The sequence below is a fragment of the Phodopus roborovskii genome, unplaced genomic scaffold (genome assembly GCF_943737965.1).
Source record: "Phodopus roborovskii unplaced genomic scaffold, PHOROB, whole genome shotgun sequence".
Classification (NCBI taxonomy): Eukaryota; Metazoa; Chordata; class Mammalia; order Rodentia; family Cricetidae; genus Phodopus; species Phodopus roborovskii.
This window is the reverse complement of record NW_026126639.1, coordinates 5,447,361-5,467,187: the sequence shown is the minus strand read 5'-3', so window position 1 is coordinate 5,467,187 and position 19,827 is coordinate 5,447,361. Positions and strand designations below refer to the sequence as shown.

The 19,827-nt window shown below is 48.0% G+C and overlaps 1 protein-coding gene across 1 annotated transcript; it reads right to left on the bottom strand.

Annotated features, from left to right (window-relative positions):
* Positions 1-1,320: 1,320 nt before the first annotated feature.
* Positions 1,321-19,450, bottom strand: Smco2 (single-pass membrane protein with coiled-coil domains 2). Its single transcript, XM_051173325.1, has 8 exons — positions 19,370-19,450; positions 16,725-16,855; positions 15,608-15,757; positions 13,614-13,689; positions 11,377-11,433; positions 7,704-7,760; positions 6,850-7,037; positions 1,321-1,581 (listed from the first exon to the last, which is right to left on the bottom strand). The coding sequence occupies exons 1-8, from the start codon at positions 19,448-19,450 to the stop codon at positions 1,383-1,385; spliced, it is 939 nt and encodes a 312-aa protein (XP_051029282.1). The 3' UTR covers positions 1,321-1,382.
* Between the last annotated feature and the right edge of the window lie 377 nt (positions 19,451-19,827).

Sequence of the window (19,827 nt, the reverse complement as noted above, 5' to 3'; positions counted from 1 at the left end):
GATTACAGGCACGCACCACCACACCTGGCTTAACACAGTGCTAAGGACAAAAGCCAGCAGGACACTACCAGCTCAGCTAATTCCCTGCAGCTTTGACCAATGTCTCACCCTCCATCTGCCTACCCACTCCAGTTATGGTTCTACCAGTCTTGCAAGCTTGGTTAAAACTACTTCTCATGTTAAAAACAAACGTAGCTGGGCGGTGGTGGTGGCATAGGCCTGTAATTCCAGCACTCAGGAGGCAAAGGCAGGCAGACCTCTGTGAATCTGAGGCCAGCCTGGTCTACAGAGTGAGTTCCAAGACACAGAGGAGTCTTGTCTAGAAAACAAACACACAAGCAAACAAACGTATTTCCACATTACCTATCATTAGGGATAAAACTTCAAACTTCCCTACAGCACTCAGAATTCTTTTAAGTAGGCACCAGAACAAGATCTGGCTGGTTTCAGCAGGAAAACAGACTGCACTTGCTTACAAAAAAAGACAAAATTTCAAACATCTCAATGTTTTACATAAATTTTCATAAAATTCTCATTGAACACCTGACACAACATACTGGTAATGTGTGTGTGTGTGTGTGTGTGTGTGTGTGTGTGTGCGTGGTATGTGTGCATGTGTGCGCATGCTCAGGTGTGAATGTGTGCATGCGTTTGCCTGTGTGTGCATGTGCTTGTGTGTGCTTGAGCACATGTGTACCTGTGCGCACACGTGTGTGTGCATGTGTTTGCGTGTGTGTCCGAGCATGCCTGCATGCAAGCATGTATGTCTGTGTTCATGATTATGCTCATGAGTGTGTGTGCCTGTGTCTGCTGCCTCTTACTCACAGGAAGGCAAAGTGTTGTATGAAGGGCCCCTTGCATCTGTCTTTGCTAAGGAAAGGCGTTTCTTTCAAAGGTTGTCAGTAGGAGAAATGAACACTGAGAAATCAAGAAATGCCCGCTACTGCCCTTGAGCCCCAGTCCTCAGGAGAGAGGAATCCTTCCTCCTCTTGGACCTCAGAAGTCAAAACAGGGGCGGTAGGAGCGATGGGGAGCTAATTCATGACTGTCCCGAGGTGCCCAGGATGAGAGGAGAAGAAAAGCTTTTCCAGAATTGTTTGTGAGCGCTCGCCCTCCCAGCACACACCCATCGCCCCGCACCTGGGTGGCTCTGGCAAGGGATCATGAGTTCGAGACTAGCCTCCTCTCCAGGGCAAGGTCCTGCGTTTAACTGGTGAAATCCTTCTCATGTTTTCTGTGATCGACTAAATTTTATATAATAACGTCATCCTTTATAAGACACTGAATGGTATCCTTTGGAAAATAAGCTAACTGCTGCAGTATAGGAACATGTAAAATTTATTGGCGAGGAAGAGAGCTGGGTATCGGTAACCTTTGGATCTTTAGGATGGTAACAAATCCTCTGTTTCCAAATTCAGGAAAGGCGCCACCATCTCCCGAAGCTCCCACATGGCACGGTGCCCCAGCACGCTGGGCAGCAACCGCTCGAAGAGAAACGTGGCATCCACGAACAATATGTAACACGACAGGCCGGTGATGGCGACCACGTAGACCATGACGAAGAGCTTCAGGGCGTGCTTCCTACAGCAAAGAACACACGTGTGCTTAGACCCGGGAAAGAGCCTCAGGGAAGGCGCAGGCCCTCCTTCCCCGCAGCTCCACCCCTGCGGTGCAGGGGTGGGGGGTGTCGGATGGGGGAAGTCTCTGACTTATGACCGCAGGTCTGCAAAAGGAGGAAACGGCGCCTGCGGTGTACCCTTCCTTTCTAGATATAGTTGGAGCCACATTTGTTTGCGCGATGCTATAGAGTCTCTGGTTTTTGATGGACTTTAAAGGCGTTTTTAATTTTCCACCAAGTGAGTCTAAGTATATCGGTAATGTTTTAAATGGTGAACAATCACCAGGCACATGACGACATGTGCAGGGCGTATGAAATTACTCCATACCATTCGCTGCACGCCAGAGTGGGGACAAAGTGGCTTCTTGCTGTGCTCACTGTGTCCTGATTGCATCCATCAGTGCCGGGTTCCATTGCATATCTTCATGTGGCCGCACATGCTGGCCATCTGTGTACCTCCTCTGATGAAGTGTCTAAGTCCTTTGCCTGCTTTAAAATCTGGGCTCTGTGTGTGTGTGTGTGTGTGTGTGTGTGTGAGTTTCCTGGCGTTATAAAAGCTTTCTCTATATTATGGGTACTAAAATTCCTAATTTCATAGTTCTGAAAAAGTTACATATACATACAAATGACAATCAGATCATTTCTGCGTGTGAGTGTGCATGAGTGTGTGCATACACATGCACACGTCCCATGGTGCACTGCTCGTGGGGAGGGGGTGGCGGTCAGGGGACTTTGGGGAGCAGGGTCTCTTCATCCACTTTGCTGAGTTAGGGTCTCCCCCGTTTCTGTGCTGTGGGGCACAGCATTCCCTGGGGAGAGAGGCATCACACACACCGAACCCCACAGGCAGGTAGCATGACAAATCAAAGACTGGTTAGCTCAGTCAGTAGAGCGTGAGACTCTTAATCTCAGGGTCATGGGTTTGAGCCCCACGTTGGGTGCCAATTGTAGCACAATAAATAGAAGACCCAGAGGCAGATATTGGGGTTCAAGCTTCAAGCTGAGGATCAGGAAAGCAAAGCAGCCAAGCCACTAGCTCGCACTCTACCGCAGACTGAAAGGTGATCCTGGCTCCACCAAACCTCAGGCTGCAATCCCAGACTGCTCTGCTCTCAACGTAGCTGGAGACTCCTGAGACTGACCACTGAAGACCCCGCTTTTATTCCTCTCTAGTGCTGGGGTTAAAGGCGTGAGCTCTGTTTCTTTTTTAGACTGATTCACTCTCGTGAAACCCAGGGTGGTCTTGAACTCACAGAGATCCGTCTGCCTCTGTCTCCTGAGTCCTAGGATTAAAGGTGTGTGCCTGACCTCTATGGCTTGAGGCTGACTTTGCTTTCTGAATCCTCAGGCAAGCTTTAATAAGCCACAAATAATATATCGCCAAAGTATTGGATGTCACCAAAGTCCAACTAGTGAGTTGGACTACAGACTCTGTAGTGAACTAGTGAGTTTTATTGGGGCTACTTACAGGAATATGGGGGAGGGGTTACCTATGGGAGCAGAAATGACTGAAGGCAACTGCATCACAAGAGGCCACCCCAGACGTATGTCAGCTCACAAAAGCTGGGGACCTGACATGCATTGCTCGGGCAGCTGAACCGGTTGGAGCGTGTCCTTTCCAAGTGGCTCAGTTGGTCCAAACCTCTTCGGGACAACCTGGCTGGTTTCTGCTTCCCCCAGGCAGCTGTTTTGGTCTGAGTCTTTGTTGTTGTTGTTGTTGTTGTTGTTGTTGAAGGGAAGGGGTGGAGAGTGGGCGACCCCCTCTGACGGGGAGGGGCTCTAATGAATGTGGTCAGTTTCAGGGACTTCCTGGAGCTATTTTGAGCTGTTTTTCTTCCTGCTCAAGGAGCTTCTCAGCAGGACGGAATGTTTCAGTCTCAGAGGAAAAGGTTACACAGCATCCTTCATGGCTGTTAGTCCAGGCTAGGAGACCATGGGCTTCAGGGCCTCTCTCCCTTCACCTCCCATCCTGCTGTGGGAACGCTGGTTGCAGACGCAAGCCACGGCGGAAACTGGCTTGTTGTGTGTGTCCTCACGCTTTGGTGGCAAGCAGCCATCTCTCCCTCCGGCCTGACTCATGACACTTTTTCCACCTATTGATTCTATGGAGAAGAGCATTTTCTGAGGTCATTACCATTCCCGCTGGTATTACTACTTATTTGACTTTTCCTGGGCGCGGTGTTATGTCCCAAAACGATAAAGACAAAAACCCCAGTTCCATAGCTTCGTAGAGTATGAAGAAGAAACAGAATTAAACAGCGGGACCTGTAGTGTGATGTTGGAGCCACGGCAGGATAACATGCAAGGTACAGGGGCACAGCTATCACACCTGGACACTGAGGGGACGTCGGCTCCCTCCGGCGCGTGGCTGTGGCAGGCCTTGCCCTTCTTCCCATGCCCCTGCCTTGCTAAAAGCCACTAGATTACATTCTTAAAGAGGGCCGCCGAGGTCCGGTCCCTAATTTGTCCTCTTCCTCCCCCTGACGCCGAATACCAACGTCCACCATCAAAAGCCTCTTTGGTTCACCTAATTAACATCCCCAACTAAAATTAAACACCTCACCCCAACACCAGGGCTTCCCCCCTTTGTCTTATAAACTGCCATTTGCCTGTGAGGCACATCTGTCCCCCTCCATCCAGAGGTGGTTCTCCATCCCTCTGGGTCCCTCTGGGACAAAGACCCCTTCCCTTGTCCCCTCCCCTTCTTCCCCACCCCGCATCTCCTTCACCGCTGCATCCTAACCCACCCTAACGCAGACCTCCCCCTTTTCCCCTCTTAAACTCACACCTGCAAGGTCACTTGCCAGAGTCAGAAAGCAGCTGACTTAGCTTGTCATCCCTGCTTAATAAAGGGTCTCTCTGTGGCAGCAGGTGTTTGGGTATGGGTCTGGGAGGGAGCCCGCCCTGTGCAGGGAGCCCCTCAAAAACAACTGGAAAATGGTGGCTGGAAGTGAGGCGGTGAGGTCTTCTCTTAGAGAAAGGACTGTTTCTCCAAGATGGTGTGTCAGCTCTACAAAGGGATCCAAGGACTCAGAAACTGAGCCAGGGATGATGGTACACACCTGTAATCCCAGCACAGAGCCCCAGGCTGACACAGGGGAGTTGTCGGGTCATGTCAAGGCTATCCTGAGCCATTTAAGGAGACCCTGTTGATGGGGATGGCCTTCTGTATGCTGTGAATATATGTTTCTCTTATTGGTTGATGAATAGAGCTGTTTCGGCCACTGGACAGGCAGGACTTAGCCAGGCAGGAAATCCGAACAGGGATAGAGGAGTTGGAGAGATGCCATGTAGCTACCGGGAAGTTAGGATGCCTGGGTATTCTCCAGTAAGATAAGGTCATGTGGAGATACACAGATTAATAGTTATGGGTTAATAATTAAGAGAAAGCTAGCCAGTAAGAAGCCTGAGCCAATGGCCAAACAATTATAAATAGATATTAAATGTCAGAGTGGTTATTTCATAGCGGCTGAGGGGACCCCATTGGGTGGGACTGAGGCTAGATGGAGAAAAATCTCCCAATACCCTGTCTCAAAAGAGAAGATTGGAAAATTTCCGTCAGTATGTCTCTGATATTGCATAAAGAAGAGGCTTCCCTGACATAGACACAGAGAACTCCGTACCCCGCCACAGAGATACCTGCATTTCCATGCTTATTGCTACGCTATTTACAGTAGCAAGGAAATGAGGAAATGGAACCTACCTAGATGCCCACCAACAAGTGGGTAATGAAAACACGCGCCACGGAATGCTTTCCAGCTGTAAAGATAAGGCAGTTGTGAACTTTGCAGGAACATGGATGGACTGAGGACATGCACTGTTAATTAAGCAGGGCCAAGCGATCCCACAAAGAAAGAAGGACGTTTTCCTCTCGTCTTCACGCCCCAGTCTGTAATGGATATACACCTGTATGCAATCATCTCTAAATGTGGGCACTGTGTAGCATTCAGAAAGAACCCAAAAGGGGGTAACGTTGGGCGGCAAAGAAGGACTCACTGCAGGTAAAAGGCATGAGTCATGAAAGAGGGTAGGAAGTTACTAGTTTTCCAGTTTCAAACCCATCGTAGTTCCTTTTTTGTGGTTAGTAAGTCAGTAAAAACGTAATTGATAGTGAGGTGTAAAATCCTAATCCCCAAGCATCAGAGCGTCCTCCAAGTGCACAGGAGCTCACTGAGACGTAAGCATTGGGACTGGGCAAGTGTTTGAATGCTACCTTAATCTGGCGGTATGGAAGTTTTATTCCTGAGCTCTTAACAATAAAGTGATTGCATTATTTTTAAAGCGATTGCATTATTTTGGGGGAGGGGGAGGGAGAGCGATCTTGCCAAGCAAGCAAAAGTTGACAAATCGGTTGGCAATCAGTTTCCTTTGGTGGAGGTGGCGACCAGCGCCTGTGAATTCCATTCTGACATGTAGATGGAGGAGCTGGAGACATGGCCCAGGGAAACTAGGTTCAGTCCCCAGCACCCATGTGCTGGTTAACAACATCTGAAACTCCAGTTCTAGGGATCCACCCCCCATTCCGACCTCCCCAGGCACCAGGCATGCACACACACACACACACACACACACACACACACGTGCAAGCAAACACTCATACACACAAAATATAGTAAATAAATCTAAAAGTTTTTAATGTTTAAAAAGGGATGTAGATAGAGAGGAACAGGGGATTTGTCGGTGTCAGAACAGTTGCCCAGCATACGCCAGGTGCTAAGCTCAGCCCTCTGCATTGCACACATGTAAAAATGACTTAGAAAGATATTGTTTACAGTTAAAATATAACCGTACACACGCACATAGGCAGATTTATCTAAAGTCATAAGAAAGCTATCTAAGCCTATATACTCCTTAACAGAATAGCTACATGGCTAAAACAAGAAAAATCCTATGACTTCAATTAACAGACAAAATTTACAAAAGAAAATAACATTTTACTCAACACTTGAAGGTATGCATCGAGTCTTAAAGTAGTTCCTATGTTGAGAAGCTAGACACACACACACACACACACACACACACACTCAAGTGTGCGTGCAGGCACATAAACATGCTCTCACACACGGTCTCATGCACACATGTGCTATCACTCTGCAGACCAGTCTGGCCTAGACCTCAGAGATCTACCTGCCTCTGCTCCCGGAGTGCTGGGATTGAAGGTCCAGCCCACCACCCCTGATCGCACTGGATAAGTTTGCCTGGCCCGTGCACAGCCCGTTCACCTTACTCACCACACTGCACTGTAGAGAGGAGGGTGTGACCCGGAAGGGGCTGGGGGACCCTCGGGCAGCAGGGGCTCTGTTTGCTCGGTATCCAAGTCTTCCGAGCTGTGGGAGTCTGTCTGTCTGTCTGTCTCCCTCCCTTGAGTGTTGTACATCTCCAGCTTAGTGTTCAGTACATTCATTTCCTTATAAAAGCTCTGGGGAGAAAAATGCAAAGAGCAACCGCCTGTCTTTTCTCAATGAGAACACAATTCTCGTTGTCCGTCCGTGTCCCCCCCCCCACTCACCCACTCCCCATCCCCCCACCCCCGGGACAACTCAGGTGGCCAATGGCAAGTGCACACTCAGCAACATGAACACAGCTGGGAAAGAAGAAGAGGAGGAACCTTCAACTGTGGCAATGACGCCCCTGTACTCAACCTGTCCACTCAGTGTAGCCACCCATGCCACACACACACACACACACACACACACACACACACACAGAGAGAGAGACCGGTGCCCACCAGGTGCTTCTCTAGGACACGGAACAGGAAGTGGCCAATCTGTTCACTGTTTCAGCCACACATGACGCTTCCCCCCACGTCTAAGGAAGGAACTCAGAGATGAACTCATTCCCTGGACGAGAGAGGCAGGAGGTGGTCTGGGGGAAGAGATGTCAATTGTACCGAGCCTCGCACAGTGCAGAACACATGGACACGGAGGAAAGCTCCAGGTGACTAAGATATGAGGAGCAGACGGAAAAGAAGACGTGACCAGCCAGAGACCAGAATGAGGTGTAGGTGAGCTCCCTGGGAAGTAACTGCCACATTTAGCTGGAACCCGACTGGCCTGCGTGGACAGGTAGACTTGGGGCATCTCACCTCTATCCGTTCGATGAGTTTCTCCTTTAATTCACGGGCTTCATTGCAAGCATCGACCTAGAAAGACATCCACGGGTCTGAGTACGCTGATGAGTGTGTCTTTCTGGTTTATATAATAAAATCTCCCGTTTGTTTGTTTGTTTTTTCTTTTTGTACCAAATACAAAGTGGCTGTTCTGAGACAGTCATGTTTCCTGAGGGACATAGTCAGTTCCCTTGACAGCACATTCTGGGTGTGAGGATGCAGTACTGATGAGGTGCGCTGCTTGCCCACCACAGACAGGGCCCCGCGCTCCGTGCTTAATACCACAAAAGCAAATGAATGGAAACCGTGTCGACCGACCAGGTCATGGACGGCATATTGCAGGAAGAATAACCCAGATCAACACGGGCTCGTTTTAGTCCTTTGTACGTATAAATTCCCCAGCACGGTGGTGCCCGCCTTCAATCCCAGCACATGAGGCAGAGGCAGGAGAATCTCTGCATGTTCAAGGCCAGCCAGGGCTAGGTAGTGAGACTCTGTTTCAAAGAAACCAAAAACAAATAAATAAACGAATACATAAACTTCGGGATGAGAAGTTGACTCAGTTAATGAAGCGTTTGCCTTGCAAGTGTGAGGGTAAAAGTTCAGATGCCCTGAACTCACGTGGGAGCTGGACAGGAAAGGGGAGGGGGGGGCGGGGGAGGGGGACTGCCTGACTGGCTAAGACAGGAGCATCTCAGAGCAGACTGGTTAGCTGGACTGGCCAGAACTAGAGCACTCTGGATCAGCGAGGGATCCTGCCTCAAAATAAAGTAGAGAGCAATTGAGAAAAAAATGCCTGATACCAACTTGAGGCCTCATAGGCACACACAGACACCACCACACACACCTGTGTCCATGCAAACATGTATGCACACACTCATGCACAGCACACACACACATGCACACACGTATGGGTTTATGTAATATCTTCTAATAAGCCATCCTTCCTGCTTGTTACAACTTTGATGGCCCTTAGGAATCTCCTAGTGCTGGAGAGACGGCTCAGCAGTTAAGGGCACTGGCTGCTCTTACAGAGGACCCATGATCAGTCCTCAGCACTCAAATGGTGCCTACAATCCCCTGAAATTCCAGTTCCAAAAACGCAGCGCCCTCTTCTGGCCTCCAAGGGCAGTGCATGTGTGTGGTATACATGCTGTTGAAAACATCCATACTCTTAACATTAAAGACAAAAATCTTGCACCAACGTAGAAGCTGGTGAAAGAGTGGGTTTATGGGAAAACAATAAAGGTTTTTTTTCAAATAGGTAAACATTTCTAAGGTATAAATGTAAGATCTCATCAGATCAGCTTGAATATCCCGGTCTCTGGCTCAGCAGGAGTGACTTGCCCAGAGAAGTCCTCTCCCGTTCGTTCGCTTCCGGAGTCTCTAGCAGGTTGTCTGGGAGAGGGTGCGTACTCTTGTCTGGATTCTTAAGGGAACGCTGACAGGAACAGCGGAGGCTTTCCCCCTGCTCTTTCTTTCCTTAAGTTTTCCAGCCATGGTCCTCACGAATTCCAGGCTGGCCTCCAATTTGTTGTGCAGTCAAGCATGAACTTGAATCCAGATCTTCCCGCTTCTGCCTCCCAAACACTGGGATTACATGTGTGTGCTACCAGGCCTGGTTTATGAGGAGCTGGTGATTGAACCCTGGACTGTTTTTGTGCCCGTCACTGAGCCACGGTCCGAGTCCCAGGACTGGTTTCTTGAGACTCAGTTTCTCACGGTAAACACTCATGTGTGGTGGTATTTATGATTTATTAAAGCTTGCCTGGGGATTCAGAAAGCAAAATCAGCCTCAAGCTATAGAGGTCAGGCAGTGGTGGCGCACACTTTTACTCCCAGGACTCAGGATTAAGAGGCAGATGGATCTCTATGAGTTCAAGGCCACCCAGGACTACACAAGATTCAATCAGGCTAAAAGAGTAACAGAGCTCACAACTTTAATCCCAGAACTGGAGATATATAAAAGATAGGAGCAGGGTTTTCAGTAATCAGTCTGGGATCACAGTCTGAGGTTTGGGGGAGCAAAGATCACCTTTCAGTCTGAGGTAAAGGTGAGAGCTAGTGGCCAGCTGCTCTGCTTTTCTGATCCTCAGCTTGAAGCTTGAACCCCAACATATGTCTCTGGGTCTTTTATTTATCATGTTACACTCATGTACAAAATCTCAACTATCCAAGAAAACAAACCCAAGAAACTCAAACATCAGCCTCAAGCTGTACAGCAGTGACATCCCACGGACACAGACTGCGCTGAAGAGACCTGGGAAAAGCTACCCGCAGACAAGGTGCATCTGACCACAGCAAGCTGAGGATCAGCGTGTGAATAAACGTGATCTCAGAAGAACGAAACACACACAAGTGTGTGTGCATCTGACGACAGCAGCATTCAATGTGTGAATAAACGTGATCTCAGAAGAACGAAACACACACAAGTGCTCATTGTGCTTATCTTTGAAGGACCCTGGTTCTTCTTTTTTGCTTGTTTGCTTGTTTGTTTGAGACGGGGTCTCTTTACAGAGTCCTGGCTGCCCTGAAGCTCGCTCTGTAGAGCAGGCTGGCCTCAAACTCACAGAGACCCACCTGCCTCCATCCACCGTGCCCCAATGCTGGGATTAAAGGCGTATAGTACCACATCCGGCTAATCTTCCATTTTATGTGACTTAATTTCATATTGTTTTACTTGCCAAAATAAGTGTTACTTTTGTTAGAAGAAAAAAATATACGGACATTTGTTATGCGACACTTCGTGTGGGGTTTATATACATGGGAAAGGAAGGGGGTAAGTGGAATTTTACATACTTTCCCACCGTTTATCACATTTGTTTATTTGTGATGGCTAGCATTCATGCCATGGAACAGGTATTGGAGGCAGAGAACAGTATGTAGGAGTCTGTTTCTCTCCTTTATCCTGTGGATTCCGGGGATCAAACTCAAGTTGCCAGGTTTGGCAGCAAGCCACTACACCCATTGAGTCCTCCCACTGGCCTGAAAGTGGCACTTTTTTTTTTTTTTTAAATCTGGAATTGCTGTGTGTGTGTGTACATGCATGTATCTGTCTGTGTTTCTTTGTGTGTATGCACGTGTGTATCTGTGTGTGTATTTGTGTGTGTCTGTGTATGTGTTTGTGTCTTTGTGTGTGTATCTGTGTCTATGTGTATGCATGTATTCATCTGTGTGTGTCTGTATATGTGTGTATGTATGTGTCTACATCATTATGTATAATTCTGTGCATGTGTGTATTCATCTGTGCATGTCTGCATGTGTGTGTATGTGTGTGTATGTCTGTGTTTGTGTCTGTATGTATTTGTGTCATTGTGTGCATGTAGGTATGTGTCTATGTGAGTGTGTGTGTGAGTGTGTGTGTGTGTGTCTGTGTCTGTGTGTCTCTGTGTGTGTGTGTGTGTGTGTGTATGCATGTGTGTGTGTAGTTACAGGTTGGACCTGGACCCCTCACACGTGCCTCACACAAGCTCTCCCACTGAGCCCCTTCATGTCTTGGAGTCACGTGGTTTGTCTTCTGAAAATGTGCATAGTGACACTGACCGCCCCCCCCCCCCAGGCTAACTTCCGAGTTCCCCTCCCCTCAAGTTTAAACTCTATGCTTTCAAGGGTTGTTTTTTCCTCCTGGTTTATAAAGACAGCTCATTACCTGCGCCAGTTTGATGTTCATTTCTTTCAATTGCTTTCGGATTTCTATGATCTTCTCCTATAACACAAGTTAGAAGGGATGACATGTGGAATTGAAGTAAAACAGCTTTTAAGAGAAACCCAAGCACGGCCAACAGACTTCAGGTTTCATGGCTACTTTCCCCTCGTGGTTTATAAAAGACAATACTGAATCACACCACTAAGATATGATTGGTTAAAACACTGGCTGCTCTTGACCCCCAGCACATACACGACGGCTCACAACTGCCTCTAACTGCTGTCCCCGGGGGATCTGATGCCTTCTTAGGGCCTCTGTGAGCACTGCATGCATGGGACACACAGACAGACAGGCAGACAGATAGCCACAAAACTTTTTTTTAAAAGGTATGGTTGATTGGCCACACCCTATGCAAGTGACCTCCTAGCTAGGCATTGGGCTGGTACAGCACAAGCAACGGGAGTACTGGTCAACCTGAGCAGCCAGCAACCTCCAGCAGCATGTGGTCACATTTGGGGCTATAGCTTCACCCTTGTTTTGTACATTAGCCCATCACCAGCCCATGAATCACGTGGTTTAATAGGGTGTTGTACTACCAGGAGGGTGAGCTTGGACTCCCTGTCCTCTGCCTCTGCCTCCCAGGTGCTGGGGCAATAGACTTACAGGGTAATTTCTTCACTGCCTCCTCCCTTCCCCCTTCAGCTCCAGCAAGGGCCCGGCTACCTTCTGTCCCCATGGTTTTGCCTTTTTGTTACATAAACGGACCGTGAAGTCCGTAACCATCTAAGCTGGCATCTTTCAAACAGCCTACTGTGACTCAGACCACTCACGCTGTTGGGAGAGTCAGAAGTTTGCTCCTTTTTTATTTCAGGGCGGTGTTCCCTTGTGCACACAAGATACGGCTTATCTGTCTATCGACTGCTGGGCATTTGAACTTCTTCTGGGACTTAAGCTCATGTGTGGCATTTGGTGTACTTTGCTTTTAGTGGGTATACAAAACTGCATAAATCCAGCACAGTTTCATACATGCACGTGATACCTTCTCCTTTCCAATGATCTCAGCCCCTCCCCTCTTAAAACACAAATGTCCCTGAGTGTGGTAACTCACAGCACTGGGAGACTGAAGTGGCTGGCTTGCTTTGAGTTCAAGGTCAGCACAAACTAACAAGGTTGGTGTGGAATATTCCTTTACACTGTGTATGTCACTGTGATTGTATGTCACTGTGATTAATAAAGAAGTTGACTGGCTAATAGCTGGACACGGTAAGGTTAGGTGGGAAAACCAGACTAAGGACACTGGGAAGAATATGGGCGGAGTCAGAGGAGTCGCCAGCCAGACACAGAGAGGAGGCAGAAGGCGAAAGAGGAAAGGGAGGTAACGTCATGTGGCAGAATGTAGATGAATAGAAATGGGCTAACTTAAGATGGAAGAGTTAGCTAGTAATGAGCCCGAGCTATCAGCCAAGCATTTATTTTGTCAGGACGGAAAAACTCCACCTACAGGTTAGTCTACATAATAAGTTCCAGACTAACCAGTGCTTTAGAGAAGAGTCTTGTCTCGAAGCAAAACAAAAACAACTGAAAACTAGACCAACAAGATGGCTTAGCAGGTGAGAGCATTTGCCACTAACCTACTTGCATGCCTGGGCCTCACAAGGTAGAAAGAAAAAATCTGGCAAGTAGCCATTGACACATGTACACATGCATACACACACATACACACATGCACACACACATCCACACATACATGTGCACATGTATGGATATACACACACATACACAAACATACAATAAATACATAAATAAAATGAAAACTAAAAGTAAACATTTAAAAAAAAAAACCCTTTTTCTGAAAAGAATCTCTAAGAACACAGAGAGATAAAAGACACGGGACGCTTTCTAGGTTTGGAAATAACACAAGAACCTGTCACAAGAAGGCATCAAAAGCCACACAGATGGCTCAGCCCTTGATTTCTCAGGACACAGTTAACAAATTCCCAGTCCCTATGTGATTTCTCTGATCCTGAGAGTCGGGCAGGCAGGTCCTCACCAGGACATCAAGACAGCAGGTATGCATGGCAGAGTCCAGGATTCTGAGCGTCAAGCAGGGGAAGCCCTGAGTCTGGGAGGAAGGGACTTGGCAGTGTGCCATCCTGTGATGGAGGCGTGTTTCCTCCTGGCTGTGATCCCTTTGGTACCCGAGGAGGGAGGGTGGAGGCCGAAGTCCGAACACAGCTCACCTCAATGTTTGCTTCCTGATCGGGGTCCTCCAAATTTTCAGACTGGTTTTCCAGGGATATCACCTCAGTTAACAGGCTACAAACAGATGAAGAAATGGACTAAGTCCTGTGGATTGAGAAAGCAATCATCCGACATGGGAGGGACTCCTGGTCTTTCAAAACTGAAGCCCTGTCATTCCACATGGAAGGTAGCAGTAAGGGGATTCGAGCCCCCGCTTCTTGAGAGATGCTGTTAAAGGTGTGGGGAGAACAGGCTCAAGTCTTGCTCCAGTGCTGGGATTGAACCTAGGGACTTGTGCATGAGAGGCACTGAACTGTAGCCACAGCCTGGACAGTGACGTTTTAAAAATCCAAATACCGGGAATCTGGGCTTTTATCCAGACTCAATCAAAAATCTTCAACCCAGTAACAAGTGGTGTGTGCACACCTAACCCCACTTGGGAGACGGAGGCAGGAGGATCAGGTGTGCCAAGCTAGCCCGGGCTACAGGAGACACAGTCTTAAAACGAACACAAGGAAAGACAGAAATAATGGGTTTTGTGGATGATCAAGGCATGTCCTCACTGTGTTGATTTCATAGCTATAAGCATTTGTGAAACTCACAGGGCCTCACATTAGAAAAACATAATTGCCTGTAATAAAATTATACTTCAGTTTAAAACAGAAGGTACACAGTATATGGGATTCGGATCCTTTTTAATGCTTTGGAGGATAGAAAGGCCCACCTGGATGGGGTGTGTGTGAACAGACGCTTTTCAACAGTAAAGAGGGAACAGCTAGGAGCCTAGGAGCGCAGCTCCTTTGTGCGAAGTTGGAACATGGTTGGGAAGCTCAAGGCTTCAGACACTCATTTCCGCTAAGAGGCTCCGTTTGTTGGTCACTGGCTATGTACCAGCCTTGCCCTTGAACCCTCACAACTGAGCCAGCGATGAGGCTGGCGCCATGAGTAACTTTTTATACACGGGAAAGGCAAGCCCTTAGAAGGGCTGATTAATTCGCCCGATAAATGGGCCAGCAGGACTCAGTCTCTCTGATGCAGAGACTCAGTTAGTGGAGTGCTTGCCTGGCACTCTTTAAAACCTGGGTTCAGCATCCACAGGGCGGCTCACACTGGCCTGTAACTCAAGCTCCAGGGATCAGATACTTCTGACCTCCTGGACACCTGTGCTCGCATGCATGTACACGCATGCCGTGTGCCCACATGCGTGTACACACATAGGTAAAAATGAGAGCATGCACACACACACACACACACACTGGGTCCCTGTGTGCATCCATTTGATAAATAACTCCGTTTTAAATAAATGAATTTTTAAAAAGTGTATGGAAGAAATCGTTGAGAGACGAGAGCCTGAAAGATCTGAGATGTGAGCCTGGGATGTGGACTTCCAAACCCTAGGATGTGAGCCTGGGATGTGGACTTCCAAACCCTGGATGTGAGCCTGGGATGTGGACTTCCAAACCCTGGATGTGAGCCTGGGATGTGGACTTCCGACCCTGGATGTGAGCCTGGGATGTGGACTTCCGACCCTGGATGTGAGCCTGGGATGTGGACTTCCAAACCCTAGGATGTGAGCCTGGGATGTGGACTTCCAAACCCTGGATGTGAGCCTGGGATGTGGACTTCCAAACCCTGGATGTGAGCCTGGGATGTGGACTTCCGACCCTGGATGTGAGCCTGGGATGTGGACTTCCAAACCCTGGATGTGAGCCTGGGATGTGGACTTCCGACCCTGGATGTGAGCCTGGGATGTGGACTTCCAAACCCTGGATGTGAGCCTGGGATGTGGACTTCCAAACCCTAGGATGTGAGCCTGGGATGTGGACTTCTGACCCTGGATGTGAGCCTGGGATGTGGACTTCTGACCCTGGATGTGAGCCTGGGATGTGGACTTCCAAACCATGGACTGTGCTTCTTGCCCCCAGGCTGCACTGATGCGCGAGACCCCCCCACACACACACTATTTTCCCGCCAGTCCCCATCTCTGCTCTACCTCTTCACTGTGCTCTCTGTATTGTTTATCTTTTGTATGATGTTGTTGATCTTCTCCAACCAGTCAACGTGGTCATCTCCGAGCTCCTTCATTTGTAGACCCATCTTTGCATTCCAGTAGTTGAGCTTGAGGATTGAGCTCTCTGGGGTCCTGTGGAAACAAGACCTTGATCGTTGGAAACGCCTCACAGAGCTCTATACGCTCTTCCTTGGACTGGAAACTTGATCGCTATAGTTTCCCGACACCAAGATGGGCCAGGTGGCCATTTACTTTATTTATCTGTGTAAATGGGTCTTTAAAAGCCTGGGCAAAGCAAATAATCGTGCAAAATACACACGTGTGTCACTGAGAGTTAAACTCGGGACCTCACACACAGCAAGCACTCCGCCAGAGTTACATGCCCAGGCCCTTAAAACTTTTGTGTGGGGCTGGAGAATTGGCTCAAGTGGTTTTAAGCACTTGTTGCTCTTGCGCAGAACCTAGGTTTGACTCCCAGCACCGGTATGGTGGTTCACAAGCATCCGTAACTCCAGGGGCAGAAGAGGACCTGACACCTTCTGACTTCCTCAGGCACATGTGCATTGTACAAACATACGTGATGAATGCAAAACATTCATACACATAACTTTTTTTTTTCTTGAAAAGCTTTTACTTTAAAAAAAAATGTATTTTTTTTTCTCAATGCTAGGGGTTGACCCCAGGGCCTCACACATGCTAAGTAAGTACTGAGCTATTACCCCAGCCCTAAAAAATAAATAGATTTGAAATCTCCCTCTGTGTGGCCAGGGGAGGAGAGGACATGCAAGGGCTTAATGGTAGGCTTTTCATAACGATTAGGGTGATTTTCCTATACAAGCAGTTATCTGAGACTTTTGTGATGTCTGTCAATTCTTAGCTCCAGACCCAGGGACACTCAGCAGACCTGATTGATGCCTGTGCCAGCAGCATCTTCAGGCCAGGACTGGTGACTCTTCAGCCTTGTTGGGCAGGGTCAGCCATTCCCACCCACGTACGTGGTTGCTGCATGGTTCAACAGGCTTTCTCTGAATCCCTTTCTAAGCTTCGTGGTCTTCCCTACATCACTCAGTGCTCCCCACCCAGTCCTGTCAGAGCTTACGGCGCAAGGGTGCTCGTCTCCGAAAACTGTTGCAGTGACATCTGAGGGTCTTCACAGACAAGAGTTGCTTCTTGCCCATCCCGATTGGTCAGTGGGTTCTGGCTGTGCTTAGAGTCCTGCTCCAACTTAACCTGCATGGGATGATGACAGAAGGAAATAAAAGAACAGATGGGTAGTTCTGAGAGATCCTGGCTCTTCCAGCCCTACCTGACACGGCCTGTCTGAGGCCCTGCCTTCTAGTGCATGGATGGAGACAAGCCCTCTGCCTAGCTTGCAGCAGGCTGGAGGACAGGCTTTCCAGTACCAGCCTCCCAGGAAGGACTGGGTAAAGAGTAGAAATGCACCCAACTATGAACTCCAAAACTTGACTCAAAGGACACAGCTCTTCTGATCTCTTCAAAAAACTCAACGCCAGACAAGCCAGGGTACACATCTGTACACCCGGCCCCCAGGAGGCTGGGGTGGAAGACTGCCTATCTGGCTCACCCAGTGAGTCCTGGGCCAGCCTACGGCACATAGTGACTTATAGGCCAGCCTAGGCTACTTAACAAGACCACAACACAACAAAGTGAATGGTGAGGACCTCAATATCACAAAAAGGCAAAGTACACGTGTTTCATAGTAAGGCACTCTACTGAGCTATGAAAACTAAGTGCATGGCACAGATCTTGTTCCAGTGATATATACACACACACAGCTCTGGGATCCAAGTTCAGTTCCCAGCCCACAACCACCCATGACTCCAGTTCCGGGAACTCTGACGCCCTCTTCTGGCCGCTGAGGGCACTGGGAACGCAAATGGTGCACAGACACACAAATGTAGGGAAAACACTATACACATAAAATACACGAATGAGCTGGGCAGTGGTGGCGCACGCCTTTAATCCCAGCACTCGGGAGGCAGAGGCAGGAGGACATCTGTGAGTTCAAGGCCAGCCTGATCTACAGAGCGAGTTACAGGACAGGTTCCAACGTTACACAGAAAAACCCTGTCTCAAAAACAAAACAAAACAAAACAAAAAATGCACAAATGAATCTTTAAAAATAACACAGCTCTAAAAACATTTGAGGCAACTGGAACATTGGGAGATGAGAAGCTTAGACTCCTTTACGCGTGAAACTGCTAATTTCTCTAGATGTGATGACAGTAATTTGGATGCATAGAAGACAGCTTTTATTTTTAGAGATGCTCTCTGAAGGCAACAGGGACAAACTGTTGTGTTTGTTCTACTTTTAAATGGCTCCGCAAAGTGCAGCTATTTATACACACAGAGATAAAGCAGATGCCTCCAGTGCTGGCCATTTTAAGGTGTGGCTGTAGGCGCATGACTGGTCATTGTGCCTCTGAGTTCTCTCCTTATTTATTTCATGGCAAAGGCCCACTCTATTGGATTTAGTCCACAAAAGTTCTCCCTGCTTGTTTCTCTTTCCGTCTTTTTTCTTTTAGCTTGATTTTCTAAAAAACTATATATTATATATATTATACATAAATATATATATTATATATTATACATATATATTTATGTATTATACATACATACATACATACATACATACATACATATATATATATAAGTCATTCTCTGGCATTTTAACTCTATACATGCAAAAATTTACAAAAAAAAGGACAATAACTTGCCTCAGGACATCTGTGTGTGGGGGTTTTTGTTTTTTGTTTTGTTTTCTTTTTTAACTCTACTGTAAAATAGTTCTCTGAGGAAGTTTTGAGCAAAACTCCTGTGCTTCAATAAGACAAACTTTAAATTGAAAAGAGGAAGGCATGGGGTGTGCAGAACAGTGTTCCTCCCCGAGGCAACTGCAAACCCCAGGCGAGGCCACAGGCACACGCCTCAGTGCTCGCCAGAAGGCTGAGTCTGCATCCTCAAGTAGACTTGAGCGGACACGGGCGGGTTGGAAACGCTCTCAGCCTTCGAGCAGGTGGCTTATCAAAGTTCATGTAACACAGTGGGCTAACGGCTGGCACCAAGGACATATGTCCCCTGTTTGCACATGCCACTTTGTTTGGACAAAAGTCCTTGCAGACTTTGTCATAGAGTTATAGCAGCTTGCAATCAGGTCATCATAGATTATCTGGGCAGCTCCCAAACCCAGCAAGAAGGCCCTAGTGTGAGGCAGAGGAGAAAGCTGTGGGTAAGGTGCAGGGGGATGGCGACAGGAACTGCAGGGAGGCAGTGGGAGCCAGGGCAACCCCAGGGGCACCAGAAGCAGGGAGAGGAGGGGGTCCCCCTGCAGATGGAATTGAGGCCGAATGGATGGTTCTGTTGGAAGACATTCTACAAGCCGGGGATGATTTTACACATAGCGTCTGCGCTAAGGTGACCTACGCCAGTTGTAATTGATCCACACAGACAAAACTGACACATAAAGCACAGGGGTGTGTGTGTGGGGGGGGGGGTTAGAAAGACCTCCGTGTGCAGACAGAACTGTGGGAAACAATAGTCTCGGTGCTCCACTGCGAAGGGCATTTTCTTCCTCCTCTGAGACGCAGGGGAGGTCATTTCTTTATTTCCTTTTGCTTTTTTTGTCTGATTGTGCTTGGGGTCTACTATACCAAGGCTGACCTTGAACACATCATTATCCTGGGATTACAAGCACATATATCGTCAGGCCCCAGCTTAGCTTACCCATTCTTTGGAGTCCATCTTGTGAAGGGAATCCGTCTGTAGATTTTCAGAAGATTTGTCTTCTTCATCTGGTCTGTCCATTTTGACAGTTTCCCTTAGCAAACGACACAAAGCAAGCAGAGGTTGTCACTGGTACCACAGGAGTTTAGGCTGGGCCTTGGTTCTACAGGCTTAACAATGAGATTCCAGATTCCAAATTACTGCTACTTGCATTTACGCGTATGAAAGTATGGGAGAGAGAAAAAGCAGACAGCAAAGAGCAAAGACTCAGAAACCCGGGCTCTAAAGGGTGGTTACTCAGAAGGGACCGGATCTGTGGTGGCCTCTTAAACTATGTCACAGTGCTGTCAACATGACAGAATCTAAAATGGGAATGTAAACATGGCAGGCGGGCCTTGAGGGGTGCCCGTGGAGGGCTGCCTTGACTGAGTCCGTTGGGATGAGTAGACCCTTCCCTG